The sequence below is a fragment of the Stomoxys calcitrans genome, chromosome 5 (genome assembly GCF_963082655.1).
Source record: "Stomoxys calcitrans chromosome 5, idStoCalc2.1, whole genome shotgun sequence".
Taxonomy (NCBI): Eukaryota; Metazoa; Arthropoda; class Insecta; order Diptera; family Muscidae; genus Stomoxys; species Stomoxys calcitrans.
In genome coordinates, this window is record NC_081556.1 from 61,909,444 (window position 1) to 61,935,303 (window position 25,860).

The window sequence follows — 25,860 nt, forward strand, 5'->3', positions numbered from 1 at the left end:
AAATCTGGCGGATTGCAGGAGACTGAAAATCCCCCTGCCACAATCGAGACAGGAAGGGATGGCATCGAAACGGTACCCGAAAAGCCCTGTCTGGGTGGGTCATTCGGTTAGATTGGGCTCAAGGTGTGCGCTAGCGGGGAAGCATGGAACTCAGAAAGTTCTTCGACAGCATCAGCTAGTGAAGCATCTAAGAAGGAATCGTCGACACCGCAAGTGTCCAGTGTGCTGAGAAAGAGTGGTTCCACAGCTTTCTCACCTGCCCCTGGATGCGTACGTAAGCTCATCTGTACGGTTTCTACAGATAAATCTTCGCCATTGTAAGACCGCTTTGGCGGCACGAAAAGTCCTCCTGATGGCTGGGGGCTTCGACGTGGTTCTTCTCCAGGATCCATGGGATTTAATTACTCAAGGGTACGGGGAATGGGACACTTAGAGGCTGTATTCTCGCAAAGAGTAGTCTAAATGATTTTTTTTTCTTCCGTCGCTAAGCATTGAAGATTTATTAGTAGCCAGCCTTGAAATAAACAAGTTTCATTACTGGCTAGCTTCCCTATACATGGCACACGATTCAGAGATGCCGCCTTCAAACCTTAATTTCGCTGTTGAAACCATTTCTGTAGGGAAGAACAGCCTCATTGTAGGAAGTGATGCTAATGAACACCACCAATATATGGGGAAGTTCGGATGTCAACGGAAGGGGTGAGCTGCTTATCGAATATGTAATAAGTAAATAGCAATTTGGCGATTTGTAATAAAGGGGATAAACCAACCTTCATTACCAGGAACAGGAAGGAGGTACTACATATTACCTTTGTAAGATATAAGTGGAAGAATGTGCGACTGGGTGGTGTGGGATGACCACAGGTCATCGTTATATTATTTTCAGCCTTGGAGAAAATACTGCAGAAGTGGTCCCTCGGCTAAACAGAAGAAAAGCTGATTGGGATAAATTTCGGCACAAATTCTGCACGTCTATCACTTCTAGACCAGAAAGGAAGTGAAAAGTACGGAGGATATAGACATAGTGGTCAAGTGAATCACGAAGGCCCTGAATGAATCGCTTGTGTCAACATGTCCTAGTGCCAACCCAGTGGGCAAACAGCGACCGCCATGATGGACCCCAGAGCTAGTTGGTCTAAGGAAGGACTGCAGAAAACTCTTCAACAGAGCAAAAACCACAAGAGTACCACACGATTGGGATATCTATAAGGTTGAGCTAAGAAAATATTAGGTCGAGCTGAGAAAGGCTCAGAAAAAATCCTGGGTAGAATTCTGCAGCTCCATGGAGGATACTTTTGAGGCCTCTAGGCTAAGGAAGATTCTGTCCTCGAGACCTATTACCGTGGCGTGTATTCAGAAGTTTGAGATTGTATGGACAATATCTAGTGAGGAAACGCTAGAGCTACTCGTTAATACACATTTCCCAACAGACAACGTGGCGCCAGAAGAGGTTGTCACCGGTTTGTATTCATCGGAGGCTATTAAGGAAATTGCGTATGAGCCGAAAATCCTTTGAGCGATAAGAAGTTTCGAAGCATTTAAGTCGCCAGGCCCTGATGATGTATCACCGGTGTAACTACAATCTTTGTCTTATAGACTGGTTCCCGGCTTAGATGTACTCTGCTTGTATCAGAATGTCATGTACACCTATGAAATGGATTTCATTTTTTCCATTCTGAAAGCAGGAAAACCGTTACACACGAAGGCGAACGATTTTCGTGATATTAGTCTGTCATCCTTTGTGCTGAAGGCTCTTGAGAGGTCCCTGGAGATCGCCCGTCGCGGCAGCAGCGTGCATATACTAAAGGCAAATCCACTGAAACAGCCCTTTGCCACCTAGTCGGCTACATAGAGGATTCTCTCGCTGTCCAGGAATATACAAAGGTAGCGTTTCTTGACATTAAAGTTGCTTTCAATAATGTAAAGCCGACTTCAATCATGAAGCAGTTTCTAGGCATCAACTCTACCGTAAGAAAGTTTATTAATAAATATGCATTAAGGCTGGCTTGGAATCTGTGGATCTAAAAAGATGGGTCAAAAGAGGAATGCCTTAAGGAGGTGTACTGTCTCCTCTACTTTACAATATAGCCATTAACAATATATTGTTGCCTCTGGAAGAAAAAGGTGTAAAAGTGGTCGCGTATGCTGATGACGTGGCAATTGCAGTAGAGGAAAGTCTCCCAGTACTCTAAGAGATATACTTCAGGAAGTTCTACGTGCAACAACAATGTGGGCTACCGAAAGTGATTTAGGCATAAATCCGTGCGAGACAGAATTAGTTCTTTGCAGCAGGAGATACAAGTTGCCAACAGGGGAACCTGTATCCTTGGGAGTAGAGAATGTTCCATTTACAGAAAGCGCAAAATTCCTGGGTGTTTTGCTGGACAGGAAATTGAACTTTAAATACAACATTTTGGAAAGGGCAAGAAAGGCAACTTTTGCCCTACACACCTGCTAGGAAGCCATTAGCAAAATTAGGGTGTTTAGTCCGTGAGTCATGCATTGGGTATAAACTGCAGTTGTCAGACCTATAATGCTGTATGGTGTTGTGGTCTTGTGGACGGCGCTTGGTCGTGTGTCGGCTACGGACACTGTGTTATTTTTGAAACAATATCTGAAGTTCCAGGCAGTGTGAATTACACCCTACCTGAGCCGCTTTTTGATAACAAGTACTGTACCACTATTCCTGATAGAACCGATTGGAACTACGATATCCCTGGTAACAGAAGTTACATAGACTTCTATACAGATGGTTCCAAACTAGATGTTAGATGGCCACAAAGATGGGGCTGTGATCATTCCAAAACCATGTGATCTAATCTAGACTCGAAGAGGTCTACCGTTTTGCTGTTATTGGCTAAAACAGATGTCTCAGTCATTGTGTACGTCATAACAGGTCGCTGTCTAATCGGAATACATGCTGACAGACTGAAGTTTGCCAGCAACGACTTTCGCAGAAGCTGTGAGGACATCGAAGAATGAGAGACTATAGAACGCCTTCTGTGTATGTGTGTCCCGCACTAGCAGTCAGAAGCAGTTCCATTTTTTTGTTCTCTTTTCTTTGAGAGCCTGTTTGGTTTAACGGATGTGAATATTTGCAAGCTATTGGGCATTTTAAAGCGATCTGGATGGTTCAACGGTAGGAACTAGGAAGTAATATTGTAAGTGCATTGAAAAATTTTAAAAGGTTGAGTTGTTCGGCCCATTTATTTTCGAGTGTCTTTATTTATTTATATATTGGACGCAACTTGGATTCACCAAATAGTTTTGTGGTATCCAAATCCATACACTTTGTCATTCTCTGATGAGTTGCTCCCATCATCAATCCATTCTCCCATCGCCTTAAGTCTCATAGCCGCAATGGCTGCCTCAAACTTAAACTGTATGCCAATGGATCGGATATCTAGAGTAGTCTCCAGTGTGCCTGGGCTTCATCGCTCCTCCTATGCCAAGACCACATGTTCTCTGAACCAGTTGCCAAACTACTGAGGCATAAGAAAGTATTGGTCTAATCACGTTCCTGTAGAACCTGTGAACTATTCTCGGATTCAGGCCCCATTTCGGGCTTACGGCCGTCTACATAGAGTCCAACATCTGTTAGTCGTCTCGGTACGCTCCTGAATGTGACACCTAAAATTCAGTTTCCTGAACCAGATCACTCCTAAGTATTTGACCTTATTAGATATCGAAATCGTCTTATTGAGGAAACGTCCACCTTCGTCGTCCTCGTGAAAAGGCATATACCAGTCTTCTCTGGGTTAACATTGAGACCTCTGGGTCTAGCCCAGTCGATTGCCATCTGCAAGACCCTTTCGGCCCTTCTGCATAGCTGGTTCGGATACTTACCCCTTATAACACCGGCTGCGTAGCAGACGAGTTCACTCACCCATATGCTCCTCAGTCAGCATATGGGTGAGTGACCACCATAATAGGTTATTTATGGTGGTCACCCATAAGAGTGGCGATAGAATGCTCTCTTGTGGCGTGCCCTGCTCCACTTCCTCCCTTATACGATATCTATGTCATGGGACCCTCAATTTATCCACCTGCTCCTTAGCATATTGTTTATCCAGTCTCGAAGGACCCGATCAAGCCCCTTCGATGTCAATGCATACCGCCAATGTGTGCGTCTTGGATTCGAAGGATTCTTCTATTTTATGCACAACCTCATGAAGGGCAGTCTCCACCGACCTTCCTTTGATATAGGCATGCTGATTGAATTTGAGCATTTCGCTGAAAGTCCTTTCACGTCTTTATCATGGTATCCACAATACGTTGCATGGTTTTGGGAGCTATAATTCAAAGAGATTTTTATGATTACATGAAGCTATTATTTTTGTCGTATAATAAAATACAATAGTTTGAAATTTGTTATATTGCAAATTGTTCTTATTTAAGGATTTGCGGTCATTGTGTGTTTGTTACCGGGCGGATTGGCATACGAAGGCACTCCCAATTTTAAACAAATTGCTGCAGCTAACATAACAAGCTGACGCCTGAGCCACAATTTCATCATTTCAAGTACGTCAGCTTTGATTACAGAACATATAGTCAGCACCTTGCCCCCAACCTCTACTGGCCATAACGTAATTTGCCAATATTCCAAACAAGGATTCTAGAAAAGTTGAACGTAAAATTAAAGGCTGTATCCCAGAATAATAATTGCTTATTTGACTTCGTTGTTTTTATAGAAAAGTCATTCAATGTTGGAATATGGCAAATGTTAAAAAAGAAGACCTCACGATGATCCCATGACATAATATTGCATCGGGTTTAAGTCCATGACCGGTGGTCAATACATGGCCGTTCATTGCACTCAATATATGCATGTAATGAGCATGGAAAGACAAAAGTCGGTCGGAGCTGACGTTATAATGCCCTACAACAGCGAGTCTACTCAGTAATTTAAAGCACATTCAAGAGGTGATATATATGGAACCAAAGTCTGGTCAGATTTTAATCTTGCAAACCTATTGAGATATCAAAAACATTTTGTGAAGAGAATAAGAAGTGTTTATCTCCTACTTACACTTACCGTTCAGATGGCCAGTTTTCTGACCATAACGATGTTAACACCCGACGTGCTCGCGTTAACACCATATACCTTACGCATTCCTTGATCGCCCGGATCTCCGCCTGCAGGATCTAGCCTTGGTTCATCCGTATAGCATAAACTTTCCGTCAATTCAAGTCTATGCCGATGACAGCAGTGCCACGCACTCGACTTCAAGTGTCATCTCAGGTATCCGATACAAAACCTCTCCCATTCCTTCCAGGTTTCCTATCGTTGCCTCCTTTATGCCGCGATGGTGTGACAACTTGCAACTCCATTCTTCCATCGACTTATGTCTCATAGCCGCAGTGGCTCCCTCACGCTTAATCTGTATGTCTATGGGTCGGAAATCTGGGACAGTCTCCGTGCCCTAGCGAGCGGCATATCGGATGAAAGCTACACTCATAGAAATAAGTTTGCTGAAAATAGGAAACACTGTCTGCTGAATATTAGTATTTAATATTGCTGCTATTGTAGCAGTATTTCTGCTATTACATAAGTAGGTCTGCAATTTCAGAGCAGCAGGCTTACTGCTGAAAAATCTGTTGTTTGCTGATAACGACTGCTGCTTACTTATGAAGGGGATGTTAGAAGAAAAATAAATAATACAAATGTAAATGTGTGTCTCAGTGGATGATTATAATCACCACTGAATGTATACTTTCCAAATTCCATTTTGTCTTTAAATTTAGAGACGAAAGGCTATACCAGTCATGTACACATTAGTAGAGCAATAAAAAAATGCGTGCAAGCTCTGCCATTTTTGGAAATGTATACCAATGGATGGATCAGGTAGCATCCAACAATATTTCTAAACAAAATTCAAAAAAAAAAATGCCTAAATTAATCAAAATAAGTAATAGGCAAACATAAAAAATAGCAGTGAGTTGCGTTACGCCTTGACATCCATCTTAAATTTGGCCCGGATCGGTCCAGATTTGGATATAGCTGCCGATTTAGGGTCTTAGGCCCATAAAAGCCACATTTATTATCCGATTTTGTTGGAATTTGGGACAGTGAATTGTGTTGGGCCCTTCGACATTCTTTTTCAATTTGGCTGAGATTGGTCCAGATTTGGATATAGCTTTCATATAGACTGATCTCTCGTTTTGAGGTTTTGGGCTCATAAAAGGTGCATTTATTGTCATATTTTGCCAAAATTTGGGACAGTGAGTTGTGTAAGGCCCTTCGACATCTTTCTACAATTTGGCCCAGATCAGTCCAGATTTGGATATAGCTGCCATATAAACCGATCCTTTGATTTGAGGTTTTGGACCCATAAAAGGCGCATTTATGGATCGATGTCGCCGAAATTTGGGGCAGTGAGTTGTGTTAGAACGTTCGACTTTATTTTTCAATTTGGCCCGATCGGTCAAGATTTAGTATAGCTGCCATACAGGCCGATTTCTCGATTTAAAGTTTTGGGGCCATAAAGGCGCATTTATTGTCCGATTTCGCTGAAATTTGGAACAGTGAGTTGTGTTTTTCTGTACTATAACTTGGCCCAAATCGGTCCAGATCTGGATATAGCTGCCATATATACCGATATCTCGATTAAAAAGGTGCATTTATAGTCCGATTTCATTGAAATTTCACATAGTGACTTATGTTAGGCTTTTTTAGATCCGTGTCGTATATGGTTCAGATCGGTTTATTTTTAGATATAGCTACTTAAAAGACCAATATTTTTTTAAACAATTGAACAACGACTTGTACTTATAAGTATTTGGTCCAAATCGGAACATATTTCGATATAGCTGCTTTGGGGCATAAAGTATGCACTTTTCACCGGATTTTGACGAAAGGTGGTACCGAGGTGGTGGGTATCCAAAGTTCGGCTCGGCCGAACTTAACGGCTTTTCACTTGTTTTAAAGTAGATTGTACATATTGAAAAGGATACCAATTTTAATTTAGTGCTCAAATTTTTACCAATTATGAGCAAAGCTAAGTTGGAAATTCAAACTCTTCCAGAGTAATATATGGATTTGTTTCGATGCCATGTGTGTAAGAGGGTGATTTTTTAGCTATTATCTTTTTGGCAACACTGGTTTAAACAGCTCACGCACGTTTCGTGTTTTGTTTCACTGTCAATCATCTTCAGTTCGGTCTATAATTTAACCATGAATCGTCATACAATCCAACAACGCTTGCAAATTATTGAATTTTATTATCAAAATGTGTGCTCTGTTAAGAAAGTTCATCGCTCGCTTCTTCCATAATGGGTACGTAAACAAGAAAGCCTGCTACAATTGACGTGAGATAACGGCCGAAATGTTGTAAAGAGTATGCCAAAACTGGACTATGCGGATGGACCATTTGAGGCGCAGTCACGGTCTATTCGTGCATTATTCTGAATTTGATGTGTTTTTTTAACTATCATATAGCTCTTACAAAATTACCCTTTAAATTGAAAGCCCTCTATGTTGCTCTAATGATTTTTTGTCTTTGGATGTACCTATGGTGAATCTTTAAACTGTTCCTTAGTGAAATTTTCATGGGAAACTTAGTAGAAGTAGTAAACGAATAATCATTTGCGGCTATCGAAACACTTTTGCCGTTAAAGAGTTTTTGGTTTTACAACAAACGAGAAGTAAAAATGTCTTAAACGTTTTATTTTTGTGCATTACGTGTCATCCGTTTTTTTGATGATGATGATGATACATTTATCAATTACACATGACGGAAATTCTGGACTGTCAAATCCGATGAAGATGAGTGCAGCAGAGAGTCTTGTTTTGGTAAACGTTAACGCAGAAGCATTTTAAGCGAGCTCTGCCATATTTTTTTCTATTTTTCTTTATTATAAGCACACAGTACTATTATTTACTTAGTAAACCTTTTGAATTTAAACCTTTATCCCACTATCGCGTCCTTCGACAATTTTTAGAAGTGGGATAGAAACACTTGAAAGTGTGTATGTGTGAACGTGTGCAGAAATACGTTACGTTATTGTGAAATTCATACGTGTGTACGGCTGAAGGAAGAGCTTCGAAAAAAATAGTTTGAAAATGTCGGGTAATAAGATAAAGCTCATAAAACGTTTAAAAGCCGCAGAATCTCAGATGTACAATGACTCAAAACAGCGGATTAGAACAACCGAAATAATTCCAGCAAAACGACAAGGTGTCAACGACAACGTAGAGTGCGATGAAGACATTGAGGGGTGACATTATGGGCCTTTAGCGGACAATGGAGTCGCTCACTCAACAATTTCAAACATGCTTAACGACGACGTCGACGATGAGCACAAACATGATGCTGCCGATGGATGCTGTTGCCGACAAATTTTAATACATGGAACCTATGTTGAAATCTAGTCAGAGTTAAACTTGCCATACCTATTGAAATGTGGAATAGAACCTTGTAAGATTTTCTTACGATAGGACCTAAATTGTGGCTACTACAATCTTATATCGGCTGAAATATATATATATATGAGTTATATATTAATCTGATCAGATTTTTATGAAACTTTGCACACGGACTGGGACGTCGAATAAAACGTCTCATCGGACCAAATTGTAGCGACTGTGCCCTTCAAAGGCCATATCGGATGAATGATATAAATGGGAGTTATATCTAAATCTGATCCGATCAATAGCGTTTGTCCTTGGACCAAAAAAGGGACTTGTGCAAAATTTTATGACTATCGGAAAATATATGCGACCTATACCTTGATTACAAGAATATATGGACAGACAGACAGAAAGACGAACATAGCTAATTCGAATCAGGCGGTAATTCAAAGCCGTTCGGTATACTTATCAATGAGTCTAAAAACAAATGCACCAAGTTGTAATACCCTGTACCACAGTGGTAGTGTAGGGTACAAAAGGGGTTTTCAATAACGAGCAATCCCATCCAGCAAAGAAAACTAGCAAAAAAAGGGGGCTTAAAAAACAAACAACAACATCCACATGCAGGGGATAGAAAGCAAGGCAAAAATTTTGTTGTTGCATTGCACACAACGCAAGCAACAAATGATGTTGTGGCAGGTAGCCCAAAATGGAAAAAATGTTGGCAGAGGTACATAAAGGGTTATTTTTTTAGTTATTACTTATTTTGGCGACACTGGTTTGGTCTACAATTTAACCATGAATTGTCTTACAAACGAACAACGCTTGCAAATTATAAAATTTTATTATCAAAATGCGAGCTCTGTTAAAAAAGTTCATCGCGCACTTCTCCCAGTTTCTCGTTTTTTTTTTTTTTGGCTCATGGGAACGTAAAAAACAGAATTTTGGAGTGAATATCAGTCAGAAATATTGCAAGAGCTACCAATGCATTCACAAAAAGTCACAGTTTGAAGCGGTTTATGGACTGGTGGCACCATTGGACCGCACTTCTTCAGAGATGATGCGATTCGTAACGCAACTGTGAATGGTGAGCGCTATCATGAGATGATATCCATCTTTTTTTTAGGCAAATGCCAGAGCTTGACTTACCTGAAATGTGGTTTCAACAAGATGGTGCCACATGCCACACAGCACGCGTAAAAATTGGCCATACTATCGATAAAGATTTCATGCATTTTCCTGAATTGTATTTTGTTTTTGTTTTTTTTTTTTTTTTTTTTTGAAAAACTTTCCTATAGCTCTTAAAAAATAATACTTTGTAAGGATATTTCTTGACTGAGATATTTACCATCACGCAATAGGGGATATGTATATGTTACCAGTATTTACAATCCAAATTAATTTTCTCTTGCGAAAAAAATGCCTAAAGCAATCAAAATACATACATTTGCTGTGTTTTATTTTAGACAAGAAAAGTAGTGCAAAAAAAGCACCAAAAAAAATTTAGTGCAAGCCTATATGTTTACCATGAGGTGGTAACGCCATTTGCCAACCTGTCAAAACTATACGAGGAAAAAAGTGAAAATAATTGTACGTTAGGTTAAGTTAGGTTGAAAAGAGGGTGCAGATATGTATCCGCCCTATGCCACTATGGACATACACCTAAGCCAGTAATCGGCTTGTTGTGCGCTCTATGAGCGATGGTATGAGCTGCTCCCATCCTCAATTCATTCTCCCACCGCTTTAAGTCTCATAGTTGTAGTGGCTGCCTCACACTTAATCTGTATGTCAGTAGGTCGGATATCTAGAATAGTCTCCAGTGCCCTAGTGGGCGTGGTCCTCATCGCTCCGCCTATGCCAAGACAACATGTTCTCCGAACCAGTTGTATTTTTCTTATGTTGCTCATTTTCTCCACAGAAGTGCACCACACTACTGAGGCGTAAATAAGTATTGGTCTAATCACGCTCCTGTAGAGCCAGTGGACAATCCTCGGATTCAGGCCTTATTTCGAGCCTACAGCCCTACATAGTGTCTACATAGTGCCCAACATCTGTGAGCCTTCTCAGTACGCTCCTGAATGTTACACTTCCAATTCAGTTTCCTGTTCAAGATCACACCAAAGTATTTGACATTGTCAGATATCGAAATCGTCTCACTGAGGAAACGTGGTGCGTTAAATTGGCACACCTTCGTCTTCCTCATGAACAGGCACATTTCAGTTTTCTCTGGGTTAACATTGAGACTTTTGAGTCTAGCTCAGTCATATGCCATATGCAAGACCCCTTCGGCCCTTCCGCATAGCCCGTTCGGATCGTTAACCTTTAGAAGTATTATAACATCGTCTGCGTAGCAGACGGGTTCCAATCCCTCCTCAGTCAGCATATGGGTGGGTGACCACCATAATAGGTTATTTATGGTGGTCACCCATAGGAATTGCGATGAAATGCCCCCCTGTGGCGTGCCTTGTGTCACTTTCTCCCTTATATTTATGCCATGGGACACACAATTTATCCACCTGTTCCTTAGCATATGGTTTTTCTAGTTTCTAAGGACCGGGTCCACCCGGTACTGGTCTAAGGATTGGATCAGTGTGTCGGTCCGCACATTGTTAAAAGCCCCCTCGATTTTAATGCATACCGCCAGTGTGTACGTTTTGGAATCGAAGGATTGTTCAATTTATTTTATGCACAGACCAACACCATGCACTGCGTTGACAAATTGACCACATTGCTTTATGGAAGTGAATCAACACACATATGTTATCATATAAAACACAAATGTGCATAAGCTAACTACAGTTTTTGTGAATGAAACGTCCACACCAGTTTACATTCTGTCAACGTCTCAACGTCTAGTACACAGTTTTTAAAAGATTGTAAAAGGTGTTTGTGTACTGCTGAGTATCAAACCTGCGTTTCATCATCTCATGGAATTTTAACAAACGCCATTGAACATTGCACCACAGCCGACGAAACTTCAAGTTGGTATACATCAGTGGTGGGCACTCTAACACGGGCCAACACTATTTCCGAGCGTACGTTCTTGTGCACGTACGCAAAAAAAAATGGAAATGCAAATCTGCCCATGAACATTTCATAGAGGAGCGGGGGCAACTGCTGTCCGGTTCAAGTTTATTAATGATTAAAAAGGGCTTCCTTTTTATAGCCGAATCCTCACGGCATTTAGTAGTATTTTGCTTCTAGTAAGAAACATGGGAAAAAAATTTATTGGCAACCCTTGAAACCATTATGGGTACCAACGCCGGCAAATTTTTTTAGTTTATTGGTTTCGATGGTTTGTCAAAAAGCGATATTTTGACCTAAAATTGTAACGTTTGGCACCCCTGCGCATTTGGACATTAAAAACAATTCAACGTTGACCATTTTTTGGATTGCAATTTTCTGAAAACAAATTAAAACATTTTTTAAGGAAAACCAAAAAAAAAAAAACGAATAGAGATACATATCTGAATATTTATTTCAATTTTCTAGAAACGAAAATTTAAAAACCAAAAAAAAACGATAGGTTTATCTGAATATTTTTTACTAGTTTCTTGCAGTTTTTCCCGAAATTGGAGCGAAATGTTGGGTAAAAACTAAAACTTTGTCGTGAATGAAATTTGTTTGTGGTTTTGACGTCACAAACTTTTCTATATAATACTGAGAGTTGCCATTTGAAGTAAATCGTCTGCATTGGTATACTTATTTTAATTTGGCTAAGAGTCAAACTGAGTGGAAATGGTTAAAAGGTAAGCAACAAACTGCAAAAGTTAATTATTGATCAAACAGCTTGATATTCTTCCTATTTAATGGAACGAGTAAGTTGTTCCTGACAATGTGCAGCTGTAAGAAAGAGCCGCCACAAGGTCGCCAAAAGTGAATTGCCTACACAAATTTATTTGTTAGGATTTGCGAAGATGGGGGTGATTTGAAATTAGCATTAGAAAGGTCAATCATTTGTTACACAATTTTTGCTTTATTCACCAAAATGACTGATTTGATGTTTTGGTGGAAAACTTAAGAAATTTAAAATTTTAGTTCTAAAACCTACAAAATCCATAAGAAAATTATTTTATATTATCAGAAGAATTTTAAAAACTTTAAACATTTTTGGTCTTTCAAGTGTTACCATACACATACACTTTTACTGCAGGCCAACAATGCATTACATATAAAACAATTTGAGGTTAATATGTTTCTTTCGTGAAAAATACCTGCCGCAAAGAGAAATACAAACATTGCGAGGGAAACAGTTTTTTTTTAAGCTAAATAGAGTATTATGTTCTAGATGAGTAAGTTATATTATTAGTTTTTTAAATTCAATTTTCTTTATTTATTGAAATTTTTTTATATTTTCATTAATATTTACACCGAATACCAAAACCTCTAGGTCGATTTTTCAAAAAGAAACATAAACGTACAAAAAATAGGTCGAAAAGAAATAAATCCGATTGGAACACATTATTCCTTGTATACCATCCACCATAGGATGGGGGTATACTAATTTCGTCATTCTGTCTGCAACACCTCTAAATATGCGTCTGAGACCCGTCACTTTAAGTCGATCTAGCCATGTCCGTCCGTCCGTCCGTCTGTCTGTCGAAAGCACGCTAACTTTCGAAGCTAGCCGCTTGAAATTTTCCACAAATACTTTTTATTAGTGTAGGTCGGTTGGGATTGTAAATGGGCCAAATCGGCCCATGTTTTGATATAGCTGCCATATAAACCGATCTTGGGTCTTGACATCTTGAGCCTCTAGAGGGCGCAATTCTCATCCGATTTGGAAGAAATTTTTTACAACCGCTCTCTCATGACTTTAAACATACGTGTCTAATATGGTCTGAATCGATCAATAGCTTGATACAGCTCCCATATAAATGGATCTCTCGATTTTGCTTCTTGAGCCCCTGCAAGGCGCAATTCTTATCCGAATGAACTGAAACATTATACAATGACTTCTACAATGTTCAGCATTCATTTTTGGTCCGAATCAGACCATAACTTGATATAGCTCCAATAGCACAACAGTTCTTATTTATTATTTTTTGTTTGCGTAAGAGGGAACACTGCGCATAGAACTCGACAGATGCGAGCCATGGTGGAGGGTATATAAGATTCGGCCCGACCGAACTTAGCAAAAAAAAAAAAATTAAATATAATAAAATTTTAGTAGCAATTTTTATTGAGATTTATAAGGTTGTTATTTGACACATGAATGATTTTTCAGTCGTCGATCAAACATTTCCAAGAAATTTATTAACACACATAAAAATGATTAAATTCCCCACTTTGTGACCATCATTCGTTGCCCTAAGAGCCTGATCCGAAAGGCTTACCTTATATGTGGCTAGAGGTATACCCACAGATTCCAGGTCGCCTGGAATGTTTAAGGTAGTTCTTAGTCTTGCAAGCTCGACTTCTCTACAATTCCCGGAGATATCTCTGTGGCCCGGCACCCAGAACAGTCGGAGTTTATTCTGTTCGACCATCTCGTTGAGAGATCTGCGATAGTCGAGGGTGGTGTTTGAATTAAGAAATATGTTACCCAGAGATCGAATGGCTGCATGGCTGTCTGAGAAGATATTTATGCCAATCGTCGTTATGACATTACATCTTAGCCATTTCACCACTTCTTTAATTGCAAGGATGTCCGCTTGATACACCTCAGTTTCCTCTTCAGGTCTAAAGGGGATTGTCGTGCAGAACGTATGCCAAAATTTTTCCAAACCGCTTTTGTTATGCTTAGTCGAGACAACACTTCTGGAGTATTTTCAGCACTTTTTAGTAGCGTATGCTTCCGCTTATATCTTCTGAAACCAAGTTAACAACTAGTACCTCCTGCCTGTTTCGGATAATAGAAGTCAGAGCCCATTAACTGAGATTTGTGTTCGGCTGCCTGACCATAATACGGTCCTGCAGGCGGAGATACGGATAGGAGGACGAGGACGTCAAGTGTGATTCTCTGAGGAAGTCACGATCCGCATCGTTTGGTGCCGGGCCACAGCCGACTAAGTGGAAATTAAAGAGCAGATGATTTGGCAGTGAAGGCCCGAGGACTGCCGTCAATAAGCTTGGTTAACCAGAATCCTTTCGGATCGCCGCAGTACAAGTTAAGGGCGTGCGCGACGGGCATGTAATACTGTGGAACAGCGAAACATTCAGTAGGACGACAGTATAGATTTCGGTATCATAAAGTCGGGTGTGCCTAAATGTCCCTCCAAGTGACATCTAGCGGACAATTGCCGAACATAATCACCTGTATAGGCATGATACGATGACAGTAGGTCAATTGGTTTTGTGTCGTCATTTGACCCATCAGAGCACCAGATTGCAGCTTATAACACATTCGATAAGCAGCTCACCCCTTTCGTTGATATCTGAACTTCTCCATGTCTCGTGATGTTAGTTACCATCACTTCCAATAGTTAGAGTATTTTTCCCAACAGGAGCGGGTTCAACTAGCACCTTAAGGTTTGATGGCGGCATCTCTGAATTGTGTGCCATTTAGAGGGAAGCCAGCAAGTAATGAAACGTTTTAATTTCAAGGCCGGCGACTACAGAATCTTCTGTTCTTAGCGACGGAATAAGAAACATATTTAGACTACTCTTTGCAAGAAAATATGCTCTGTTTCTCACATTCCCCGTACCATTAAGAAGTTTAAATCTAGGAATAGGATAAGAACAACGTTAAATCTTCCTGCTATCAGAAGGAAATTTAATTTTTTCTTTGCATACAACAAGTCATAGTCAGGTTTCAGATTTTCAACCACTGTTGCGTTAGCCTCGTCGTCTGAATCCGCCAGAAATTCATCCTCACAAGATTTGTTCGATCTTGTTATGATGGGTTTCCTTGCGTATCCAGGAGCAGTTGAGAAAGTAGTGGAATCACTCTTCCTGAGAATACCGGACACTTGATGTGTGGACGATTCCTCTTCAGATACTTCACTAACTTCTGCTCTCGAAGTCCCTATTGAGTTCCGTCCTTGTGATTAAAGTCCTTTTGTCTCCCAAGTATGGATTCAGGATCTGCTATCCTTGCGTGTGCCGTTGGTCGAGAAGGAATATCTGCTTTTTTCACTAAACCCAGTGTTGCGTCTGGCCAGATAGCTCCAATCTTATTTAGGGAGCAACGAAACATGTAAATTGAACGTTGATCCCCAAAAGCAATTCGTAGTATCAGCCCCGACCATCCTGCATGTCAAAAACTGGAGGAGGCCGAGGCAAATGCGCCAGCACGTCGGCGTAAACAGATGACAGTCCATTGACTATCCCACTGCAATTGTTCCTTGGCATGATGCTATGTTTTTCTCCCTTGCATAAGGGAACTCATTTGGGGTTGGGATGCCCTCAAGGTGACCGCAGCCGTTTAACTGACTGCTGTCAGTTTGGGCAGCTAATCCCCGGGTCTAATTAAGGGACTCTCTCCTTATCGGTGAGAATTTTAGGATTATTCATAGCTCTCTCTATAAAGCTGTGAGCGATGTGCCTTTTTTACAGGCATGCTGCGTCTTCCTGAAAAAATTTGTTTCTGGTGGTCTCGCCAGATTTCGAACCCAGGCGTTCAGCACCGTAGGCGGACATGCTAACCTGCTAAGCCACGGTGGCCTCAAATTAAAAAAGTTCTTTCATTTTCATTGGATGTATGTGGCTTTTTAATGCCTTTTATTAGCATATTATTAATATATTTGTTTTAATTCTTTCAGTGTCAACAGATCAGAAGAAACGTCTGTATTAGGAACAGCTCGGAAAGGTGTCGAAAAACAGGTTTTGCTGTTATTGACCTCTTCAACTGTTGATGGCTGCCACCAAAATTATTGATGCGCCTCGGAATGGCCATGAAATGGCGCCCTTGAACACAAGGGCGCGTGGAGACGGATCACATGGTGTGACAATTGTCTTAACAGCGCCCCAGAGAAACTCTGTAAGTTCTGTGGAGATTCCTGGAGATCCCGAACGAGCAGCATGGTCTGGCAAAATGCAATTCTTTCTTAGTATCATTGGTTACTCCGTAGGTCTGGGAAATATATGGCGATTTCCTTATCTATGCCAACAAAACGGTGGAGGTAAGTTCAAAAGCCTGCGACAAAAATATAGTTACGGTTGGTGATGAAAACTTAGCTGCATTGTTGACCTCTTATTATTGGCAAAAGTTCTTAAATTTGTGCCATAATATTGGGTTGCCCAAAAAGTAATTGTCGGTAATATAGTAGTAATATAGTCGGCGTTGACAAATTTTTTCAACGGCTTGTGACTCTATAATTACATTCTTTCTTCTGTCAGTTATCAGCTGTTACTTTTAGCTTGCTTTAGAAAAAAAGTTCGCAAAATTTTGTTTACATTTGTTTGTTTGGCGTATATTTTAATATGGGTACCACATGTATTGAAAGAAATTCATTTAACAAGCCGAATTAACGCTTGTGATATGCACCTTAAACGCAATGAATTCGATCCGTTTTTAAAACGAATCATAACTGGAGATGAAAAATGTATTGTTTACAACAACGTTAGTCGAAAACGACCATGGTCCAAGCATGGTGAACCAGTTGAAACCACTTCAAAGGCTGATATTCACCAAAAGAAGGTTATGCTGTCTGTTTGGTGGGATTGGAAGGGTGTGGTATATTTTGAGCTGCTTGCAAGGAACCAAACGATTAATTCGGATGTTTACTGTCAACAATTGGACAAATTGAATACAGCCATCAAGGAGAAGCGATCAGAATTGGTCAATCGTAAAGGTGTCATATTCCACCAGGACAACCCTAGACCGCACACATCTTTGGTCACTCGCCAAAAACTGAGTGAGCTTGGCTGGGAACTTTTGATGCATCCACCATATAGCCCTGACCTTGCACCATCAGACTACCATTTATTTCGATCTTTGCAGAACTCCTTAAATGGTAAAACTTTCGGCAATGATGAGGCTATAAAATCGCACTTGGTTCAGTTTTTTGCAGATAAAGGCCAGAAGTTCTATGAGCGTGGAATACTAAATTTGCCAGGAAGATGGCAAAAGGTTATCGAACGAAATGGCAATTATATATTTAATTAAAGTTCATTCTAAGTTTTATTAAAAATGCATTTACTTTCTTTTAAAAAATCCGCAATTACTTTTTAGGCAAACCAATATAAACATTACCTTATGCTAGTTATCCGTCCGTATATTTTAAGATAGTTACAAATTTCTACTTTTATCGCACCAGTGACACATGATTAAAATATTTGCGAATAGAATTTATATATTGATCAATTTATTCTCTCTTAAGTTAAGAGAGCAAATATGAATTTTATAGACATCATTATTAATTATGTAATAAGATGTACCCATTAAACATTACAAATAAAATATCATATATTCAGTAAAGACCCCCCAAACTATATACACTTTCATTAAGCCATGATGCGCATCATAAACAAGGAAATGAAGCATATTTTTGAAAGGCAAATGACGCAGGCAGGTTTGTCGCTGAGAGGAAATTGAAGTTTTCCAAACATCGATCTTTCTATAAATTAGACTGGTCAGCACGACATAAATTTCCACAGATTCTTTTGTTGTTTCTATCGCAAATTGGGGCGTTCATTTCAAGTTCGGCAACAATTTTCTAATACAGCATATGTTTTTTTAGATATATCCTGGGGCTATAATATATATATAATAAAGGGTGATTTTTTAGCTATTATCTTGGCAACACTGGTTTAAACTGCTCACGCACGTTTATTGTTTTGTTTCACTGTTAAACTTCTTCAGTTTGGTATATTTTGGTCTTAAAACCGAACAACGCTTGCAAGTTATTGAATTTTCTTCCATTCAAAGACGAAGCTCATTTTTGGCTCAATGGTACGTAAATAAGCAGAATTGTCCATTTTGATTTTGTCGATAACAACTTTTTGGGAAAATTCGAATTGTCTGGCATTCTACCAGCTCCTCGTGGGGTACCTCAAATCGAAGTTACCTTCGATATTGATGCCAACGGTATCTTGAACGTCACTGCACTGGATCGTTCCACCAACAAGGAAAACAAGATCACCATCACCAACGACAAGGGCCGTCTGTCAAAGGAGGATATCTAACATATGGTCAACGAAGCTGAAAAATACCAAAATGAAGATGAGAAGCAAAAGGAAACCATTGACTCCTTGAAATCGTACTGCTTCAACATGAAGGCTACATTGGACGAAGGCAACTTGAAGACCAAGATCTGCAAGTCGGACCGCACCACCACCATGGAGAAATGCAACGAGAACATCAAATGGTTGGATGCCAATCAATTGGCCGATAAGGATGAATACGAGCATCGTCAAAAGGAATTGGAAGGTGTTTGCAACCCTATCATCACCAAGTTGTACCAAGGTGCTGGTGGAGCTCCCGGTGATATACCCGGCGGTATGCCTGGCTTCCCCGGTGGCGCTGGTGCTGCTCCCGGTGCCGGTTCCGGTGCTGGTCCCACCATCGAAGAAGTCGATTAAACAACCAATTGACGAAAAACTATTAATTCTCCATACAGTATATTGTCTACTCCAATTAAAATTAAATACTATGCTGCTTGGATTTTAAATTAAACCCTAGAACAACTGCTTCATGATCGTATTCTATTCTCATCTACGAAACATCCAAACACCATTTCACATTACACACTGAAAGTAAAGCGGATTCCAACATCTTTTAGTAAAAGAAGCATTTTACTTGCATCATTGATTGATTTTCAAAGAAATTAAACTAAAGAATGAAGCTAAAACAGAGAAAACATAAAAAAGATGATGCGAATCGTAACGTAACTGGAATGGTGAGCACTACCGTGAAATGATTTCCAAATTCTTTGCCTAAAATGCAAGAGATTGACTTGCATGATATGTGGTTCCAACAAGATGGTGCGACATGCCACACAGCACGCGTAGCAATGGACTTATTGAGAGGCGAGTTCGGTAAACATTTTGTTTCACGTTCGGGACCGGTCAATGGGACGCTTAGATCGTGCGATTTAACACCCTCAGGCTATTTTTTGTGTGGCTACGTTAAAGCTCATGCCTATACAGACAAGCCCGCTTCAATTGACGCATTGGAAGACAACATTGAAGCATTTATTCGTGAGATACCGGCCGAAATGTTGGAAAGATTATGCCAAAAATTGGACTAAGCGGATGGACCATTTGAGGCACAGTCACGGTCAACATTTGCATGAAATAATTTTCAAACATTAAATTATATGGACCGTACTATTGATTCAATTAAAGATGTTATGCATTTTTCTGAACTGTATGTGTTTTTCAAAAACTTTCCTATAGCTCTTATAAAATCACCTTTATAATATACCTAGATTTTCGTTTTCTTGGAAACTACAACAAATAGTTTTTGCTATATTTGTGCTGAGAATATAAAAAATATTGCTCCATTTTGTTCAACAATAAATTAAGAATTAATCTTTAAACCAATTTTGCAATCTCTGAACACAATATATAAAACTGGACATTAGTTTTGGCTATTTTATTTTCTCAAGGTATATCAGAATTGCGTTTTGTCTCTTCGGTTATGGTCCAGCGGAAAAATAGACGTCATATAACTCTTACACCCATGACTTGGCGAGAACCACTGGCTCAGCACCAAAAATTTAAATAATTAATTATAAGCCTGTTTCACTATCAAGAATATACGCAGTGGGAAAATGGCGATGGTATTACATTTGGAATACATAACATAATTCGTTATAGGAAAGACATTTAATAAGAAACCTCAAAGAATAAAAGGGAAATTTCATTTGAAAAATGCTGCACATTGATTACGGGGTGTAGTACCATATCAAATGAAATGGGAGTACTATGTAAATATTTTAAGTGATGATTCGTTTTCATTTTGGAAACCCGTTAACTGCTGTTGCCGTTTTGTCGCGTCAAAAAATATACATGATTGTGTTTGAAAATTGCATTTTTTCACATACAACTTTTTTAGTGGTACATGGTCTAATAAAAAGTGTGTCTATGACCTTATTTTCTGTAATTTTTTGAAGTGAGTTGTATTCGAGCCCTCACTTCTATGCCAAATACATCCTAAATGGAACGACATTCGGGTATAATGCCATATAGGCCGATCTTCCGAATTAAATAATGCTTCCTTCAAACATGTAAATAGAAAAGAATTTATTCTTTTTCTACGACACCTTCCGTGTTAAGAATAACGTATACTGGAATCAATAAGCTAGAGAGGCCATCGAGGAATAGGTAATCAAGGAATTTACCATTGATTACCTTTTCGCATGGCCTTACATTTTGTGGATGAGAAAAGATGTGGCTATATCTACATATTGAAAAAAAAAAACTTAAATTTCGTGGAAAAAACCGCTAAAACACGTAAAAAAGAACATGTGCCTAAAATTCGCGCTGCTCTTTAGAGGAAATGAAAAATAATGCATATTTCAGCGGTGGTGATTTTTTTTAAGAAAAGGAAATTCTTCGAACACAATTGCGAGACCGCAAATGTTCTCGAAATTACCTAAAACCAGTAGCTATAACATTTATAACAAATGTTCAATAAACTTTTCACAAGTGTTCAATAAACGTTGCACATATTATTTTGTTTGGGTCAAAGATGAACGGTATTGATACTTAGAAAAGCTCCCATCAATATGTGTTTCAAATTTTATCAAAATATGTTAAGATTTTCTTATTTCTTCAGCTCACGCCAATACACCCATAGTGAAACCCGATTACAATGCAAATTGCTAACGTCTTCTTTCGCAATGCATCTCAGCCGATTAGTTGTTTATCTGCTTCTTATTGGAACGCAAATCAGCTGTTTGTCTGATAGGGTGAGAGTGAATGGAAACAATTAACTTAGTGAAACCGGCTGTAAATTTATTTGTCAAGGGTGCGTATGGCTACCATTCGATGGTAATGCCCACATACATCATACGCTACTTTGGTTACTTATCTACCAGATTTGAAAAGACTCACATTTAAACTGTTGGCCTTTTAAAAAATTTGTTGTATAGAAAATTGGAAAAAAAATCATGTGATTTGTCTGTTTGCGCTCATTTGTTTTTGTATTTTAATTTTTGCCAGAAATAACATTAACGCTTCACTTTTATGCGACATTATAAATTTTAAAACAATCGTTTGCTTTTTATAGGTATTTGGATGTCTATTACTGGCTTATACTAAGCTTAGTATTGCATTCCGGTTTAGCTATGTTTCTTATAGAGACTTACTTTGGGATGAATTTCTCCTTTATCGCAGAACCATTTAATTTATTAAATCTTTAAATATTCATGAATTCGCCTTTCATATAAGAATTGTATAATGGTTTCTGACTTCAATATTCATCAGCCTGGCACAATTTAATGGAATGGCAAAACGATTAGTGGAAAAGGATTTGAGTTTTGTGCTTTCAGAATTATTTACCTCGATCCTGTTTTCAAGATTCTAAACTTCATTGCATAATTTTCCCCGACGATTGTCAGCAGTTTTTTATTTGCGATAGTATTTGTTGATCGACTTTCAACTTTTTAACTGATTCGAATTGTCTGCAAGAGTGTGCTGTTGTCAAAACACTTTGACTGACATTGTGGGTCGTGATTTACGATACGTCATGTATCTTCATCAACACCTTTGCCAAAATGATTAAGGTGCTCGACATACCCAACGACTATGGAGTACGGTCTCGAGCTCTCCTTTGTTCTGAAACAGGGCTCAATAATTAAATAACAAAATTGTTACGAAATTACAATTAAATCTTCTCTAAAAACAAAATTTTAAGATTTTTTTAAAGCCTAGTCCTAACTTCATTCACCTGAAAATTGTCTTATAAATTTTTGGCGAAATATGCCGCATTCTATTGGACGACATATCACAAACAGAAGTCAAACAAAGCCACACAACAGAAGCAACTATGATGAAACAGAGTTGCCTGGACCCAATACGTGAGCATTTACATACATTCGCAATTCATTGAAGCATATTGGCGCAGCGACATGTCGCTGGTATTTTGCTCAAAGAACTCAGTACCCCTTCTGCGGAATGTGTTTATTTATAATGCGCATTGACCGTGGTTCGGGTGAAAAGTCGGAGTCAGTACTAGACTCTATGACAAATTTTAAATTCAATTCTGTCTTAAGACAAATTTTCAATTAATTTTTCTTTAAGGACAAGATTTCAATATAATTTTCTTCAATGACAAAATTTCTATAGACAAAATTCTCTAATAGAAAATTTGGCTTGGACTCCACAAGAAATATTTTCTTAAAGACACAATTTCAATTATATAATAATATTATACGGACAAAATTGTTATGAAATATTAAAAAAAAACAAATTTCAATGACATTTTTTCTAGAGACAACATTTCAGGGAATTTTTTCCGTCACAGTTTCAGCGAAAAACGAAAATCTATCACTTTTTTAAACAATTTCAATGAAAATGTCTCTAAAAAAATATATCAGTGAAAAATATGGGCCACGCCCCCATTGAAATTATATTTTCAAAGATAAAAAGTTTCTAATTTTTGTCTGTTTCTCTTTCGAGACGAGCTCAATGATCGGCGATGCAAATGGAACAAGAAAGCCAAAGATAGCAACACACACCAACCACTATGGGACGCGTTTCGTCTTTGGTTAGAAGACTTTTCAACCATATTAGGTGTGATGGCTTCAAGGGTACGTTGGTGTGTTGTATTTGAATCGTATTAATAGCAAAAACACATCTATGATACAATCACCACATTAACCAAGCTCGACAACCCTGCTTATTAGCTGTACTTTTCACAATGCATGTATTTTTGTGTAATGACAGACATTCTGTCTGTGACTAATAACACTTCTTCCGTACTACACATGAGCTCGTCTCGAAAGAGAAACAGGCAAAAATTGTAAAATTCAATAATCTCGCCCTAACAGGCAAAAACTTGAAAAATTAAATAAAAGATAAAAAATTTCAATAAAAACTTTTTCGAAATGTCAAAGAAATTTTTCCCAAAGGAAAAAAAATCAAATTTTGGCTTCCTCCAAATTATTTTTGGTTTTTTGGGTTTTTAAAGCCAAAATTGACTAGCCAACTTTCATTTTCATTTCATTTTGTTTTTTTTTTTTTTTAATATTCATATCTCACCCGGGCATTACATTTATAGATTTAAGATTTTTAAATTTTCCTTAATTTCACGATGAAAATATTCGAAATCCTTCTAAATAGGGAAATATTTTTAAAAAGGTGCGATTTGTGGGCTAATCCCAGCAAAATTTAGCACTAACAAAGACATGCTGCTTAATATGGGCATATTGGGCAATACGTTAGGTAAGTATGAAATGAGGGTGGGGATCAGAGAACTGCAGCGAGTAGCAAAAATTTTAAGCACACTTGTTCAGCGACTCGATTATGTTGGTGCTTTTGTTTGAGTGGATGAACAGAGAGTGATTGTTTTCGTATTTGTTCGAATCGAACATTCAGTTCGAATCTCTTCATTAGTAATCAAAAATGAATGTTCGTACTCGCTGGTTTCATACAGTAACGAAGGATGATCCAACAAGTTATCTTGAGTTGACTGAAATTAATGAACGGTTTGTTTCCATTCGAGTTTGTTCTGGACAATTGATTGGTCTACACACATTCATCTAACTTGGGCACATGCACTTAAAATTACAACAAACACTTTTTCTGTTTGGAATGGACGAAAATTATGAAAATGTGACTGAAAATGTTGAAAGTGGAAACTACACACCGTCTGGCCAACACTAAAGTCGTAGTTTTGTGTGGAGCATTTTGGCCTACATTATTAAATCTGACGGTGCAGGTAGTGCATCAGGCACCATCGATATATGGACGGGCAATTGTATTAAGCGAAAAATTTTAGGCGTCACAATCTACTATCGAGACACCATAAGATAACTGATTTGGTGTTATTCATGAAATCAATGGATTTCGAATGGTTCACTAGCATAAACATTCGTAAGAAGATTATATACATTTTTAATGAAATCGGTGTCCCAAACATCGAAAAAGTAAAGTTTTTGTATTTGTTAGTTAATTTAATTCAATTTAATTTCTAATGTTAGAGTTATGCTATAAAACCAAATGAAATTAAAGGTTTTTTTGTTTTCTAAATCTTGAAGCGAAGGGCAATTTATGTAGCTTGATTCCAATCAGACTTGTTCATTTGTACTTTGAACAAATCAAATAAAATACAACAAACAGAAAAATCATATCCTGTACGAGCTTTAGAATTGAGCGTTACTAGCAGGCTCGTAAACAAAACATGCATGTGAGTTTTTCGATTGGAACCTAGTGTTTAAATCAATTCGTTTTTGAATCACAACATTTTCGTTGCGTTTGGAGCGAGTGGAATGGACAGCTTTCAATTGTGCACATGATTTATTTGACTCGTTTTTCAAAACTGGTGATCAAGCCTACACAATCATACTTGTTGCAACTCTTCGCCCCATGCCACTATGGAAATACACCTAAGCCAGTAATGGGCTTATTGTCCGCTCTAAAAATTTATAAGTAACCTCGAAAAACAATCTGAGCAAGGAATTCCGTACATTAACAAAATCGCTTATTGTTTTTTATACCACGCTTCTAAGTTGGCTAAAATTTGGTATTGTGTCCAAACCTAAGAGCGGGAGTCGGCTAGCTGGGAAAGCCGGGCAATATCATTGGATATGCTCCAGCGTCTCATCATCTTCCAAAATGCCCTTCATATTCTATTACTTGCAGCACCTATTCTGCATAAGTGTGTCCCAACCGACAACTGTACTGATCCCCTCCCCTCAGCATTAACCACGTCTTGTCAACATCCGGATCTCCCCTGATCCGAATATTGATCCCACTCACTGATCTGATCCCACTCCTTTCACTGATCCCACTCCCTTAACTCGGACTTTATCAACCCGATTCACCAAATTTACTGATGGCAATCCTTTGGCCTTCACTTCAAAATTATTTACTCTTTCATTCCCCCGTACTCCGCTATGGGCCGCACCCAAACAATGCGGACGTGCAAACCTCTGTAAAGGCGCTTATCACCTTCCAACACTCCAAGGCTGTTCGTAACCTTACTGTCCTGGCTGTTATTGCCCTGATTATCTGTTTACTGTCCGCAAAGATGTTCACACTCAACGTCCTAGCGTAAACACCTTACTTCCTTACGCATTCAGTAATCTCCCGGATGGCATCGTGATCGCGAAACAGACAGGTTCAACTTCCTTTTCAGTGAGCATCCTTAATAGGTTATTTAGGAGTGGCGATAAAATGAATCTTGTGGTGTGCCCTGTGCCACTTTCTGTATCGAATGAATACAAATTCGAAGCCGGTGCAAATAAGTAAAAGATATTTGGTTTTACTGTTTCGGCCTGCCTTATTGTCCGAGGTTAGCAAGTGCTGACATGACGCTGAACGCCTGGGCTCGAATCCTGACGAGAACATCAGAAAACAATTTTCAGCGGTTGTTAACCCTTCCTAAAGCTAGCGACATTTGTGAGGAACTATGTCTATTGGAAAAATGGTATGGCAGCCATTAATAGGTGGTCCCTTAT

General features: G+C 38.9%; 2 protein-coding genes across 3 annotated transcripts in view; both read left to right on the top strand.

Annotated features, from left to right (window-relative positions):
• LOC106091153 (sodium-dependent neutral amino acid transporter B(0)AT3) overlaps positions 1-25,860 on the top strand; it is a 146,182-nt gene that overhangs the window by 45,369 nt on the left and 74,953 nt on the right. For both annotated transcript variants that reach the window (XR_009398402.1, XM_013257587.2), the window contains exon 2: positions 16,054-16,413. Coding sequence is in view for 1 of the 2 variants with exons in the window: in XM_013257587.2 (XP_013113041.1) it covers positions 16,146-16,413 (268 nt within the window). In the remaining variant the exon portion in view is untranslated. The remainder of the gene's footprint in view (positions 1-16,053; positions 16,414-25,860) is intronic.
• LOC106091154 (heat shock 70 kDa protein cognate 4-like) lies at positions 18,242-18,924 on the top strand. Its single transcript, XM_013257589.2, has one exon. The coding sequence runs from the start codon at positions 18,422-18,424 to the stop codon at positions 18,812-18,814; it is 393 nt and encodes a 130-aa protein (XP_013113043.1). The 5' UTR covers positions 18,242-18,421; the 3' UTR covers positions 18,815-18,924.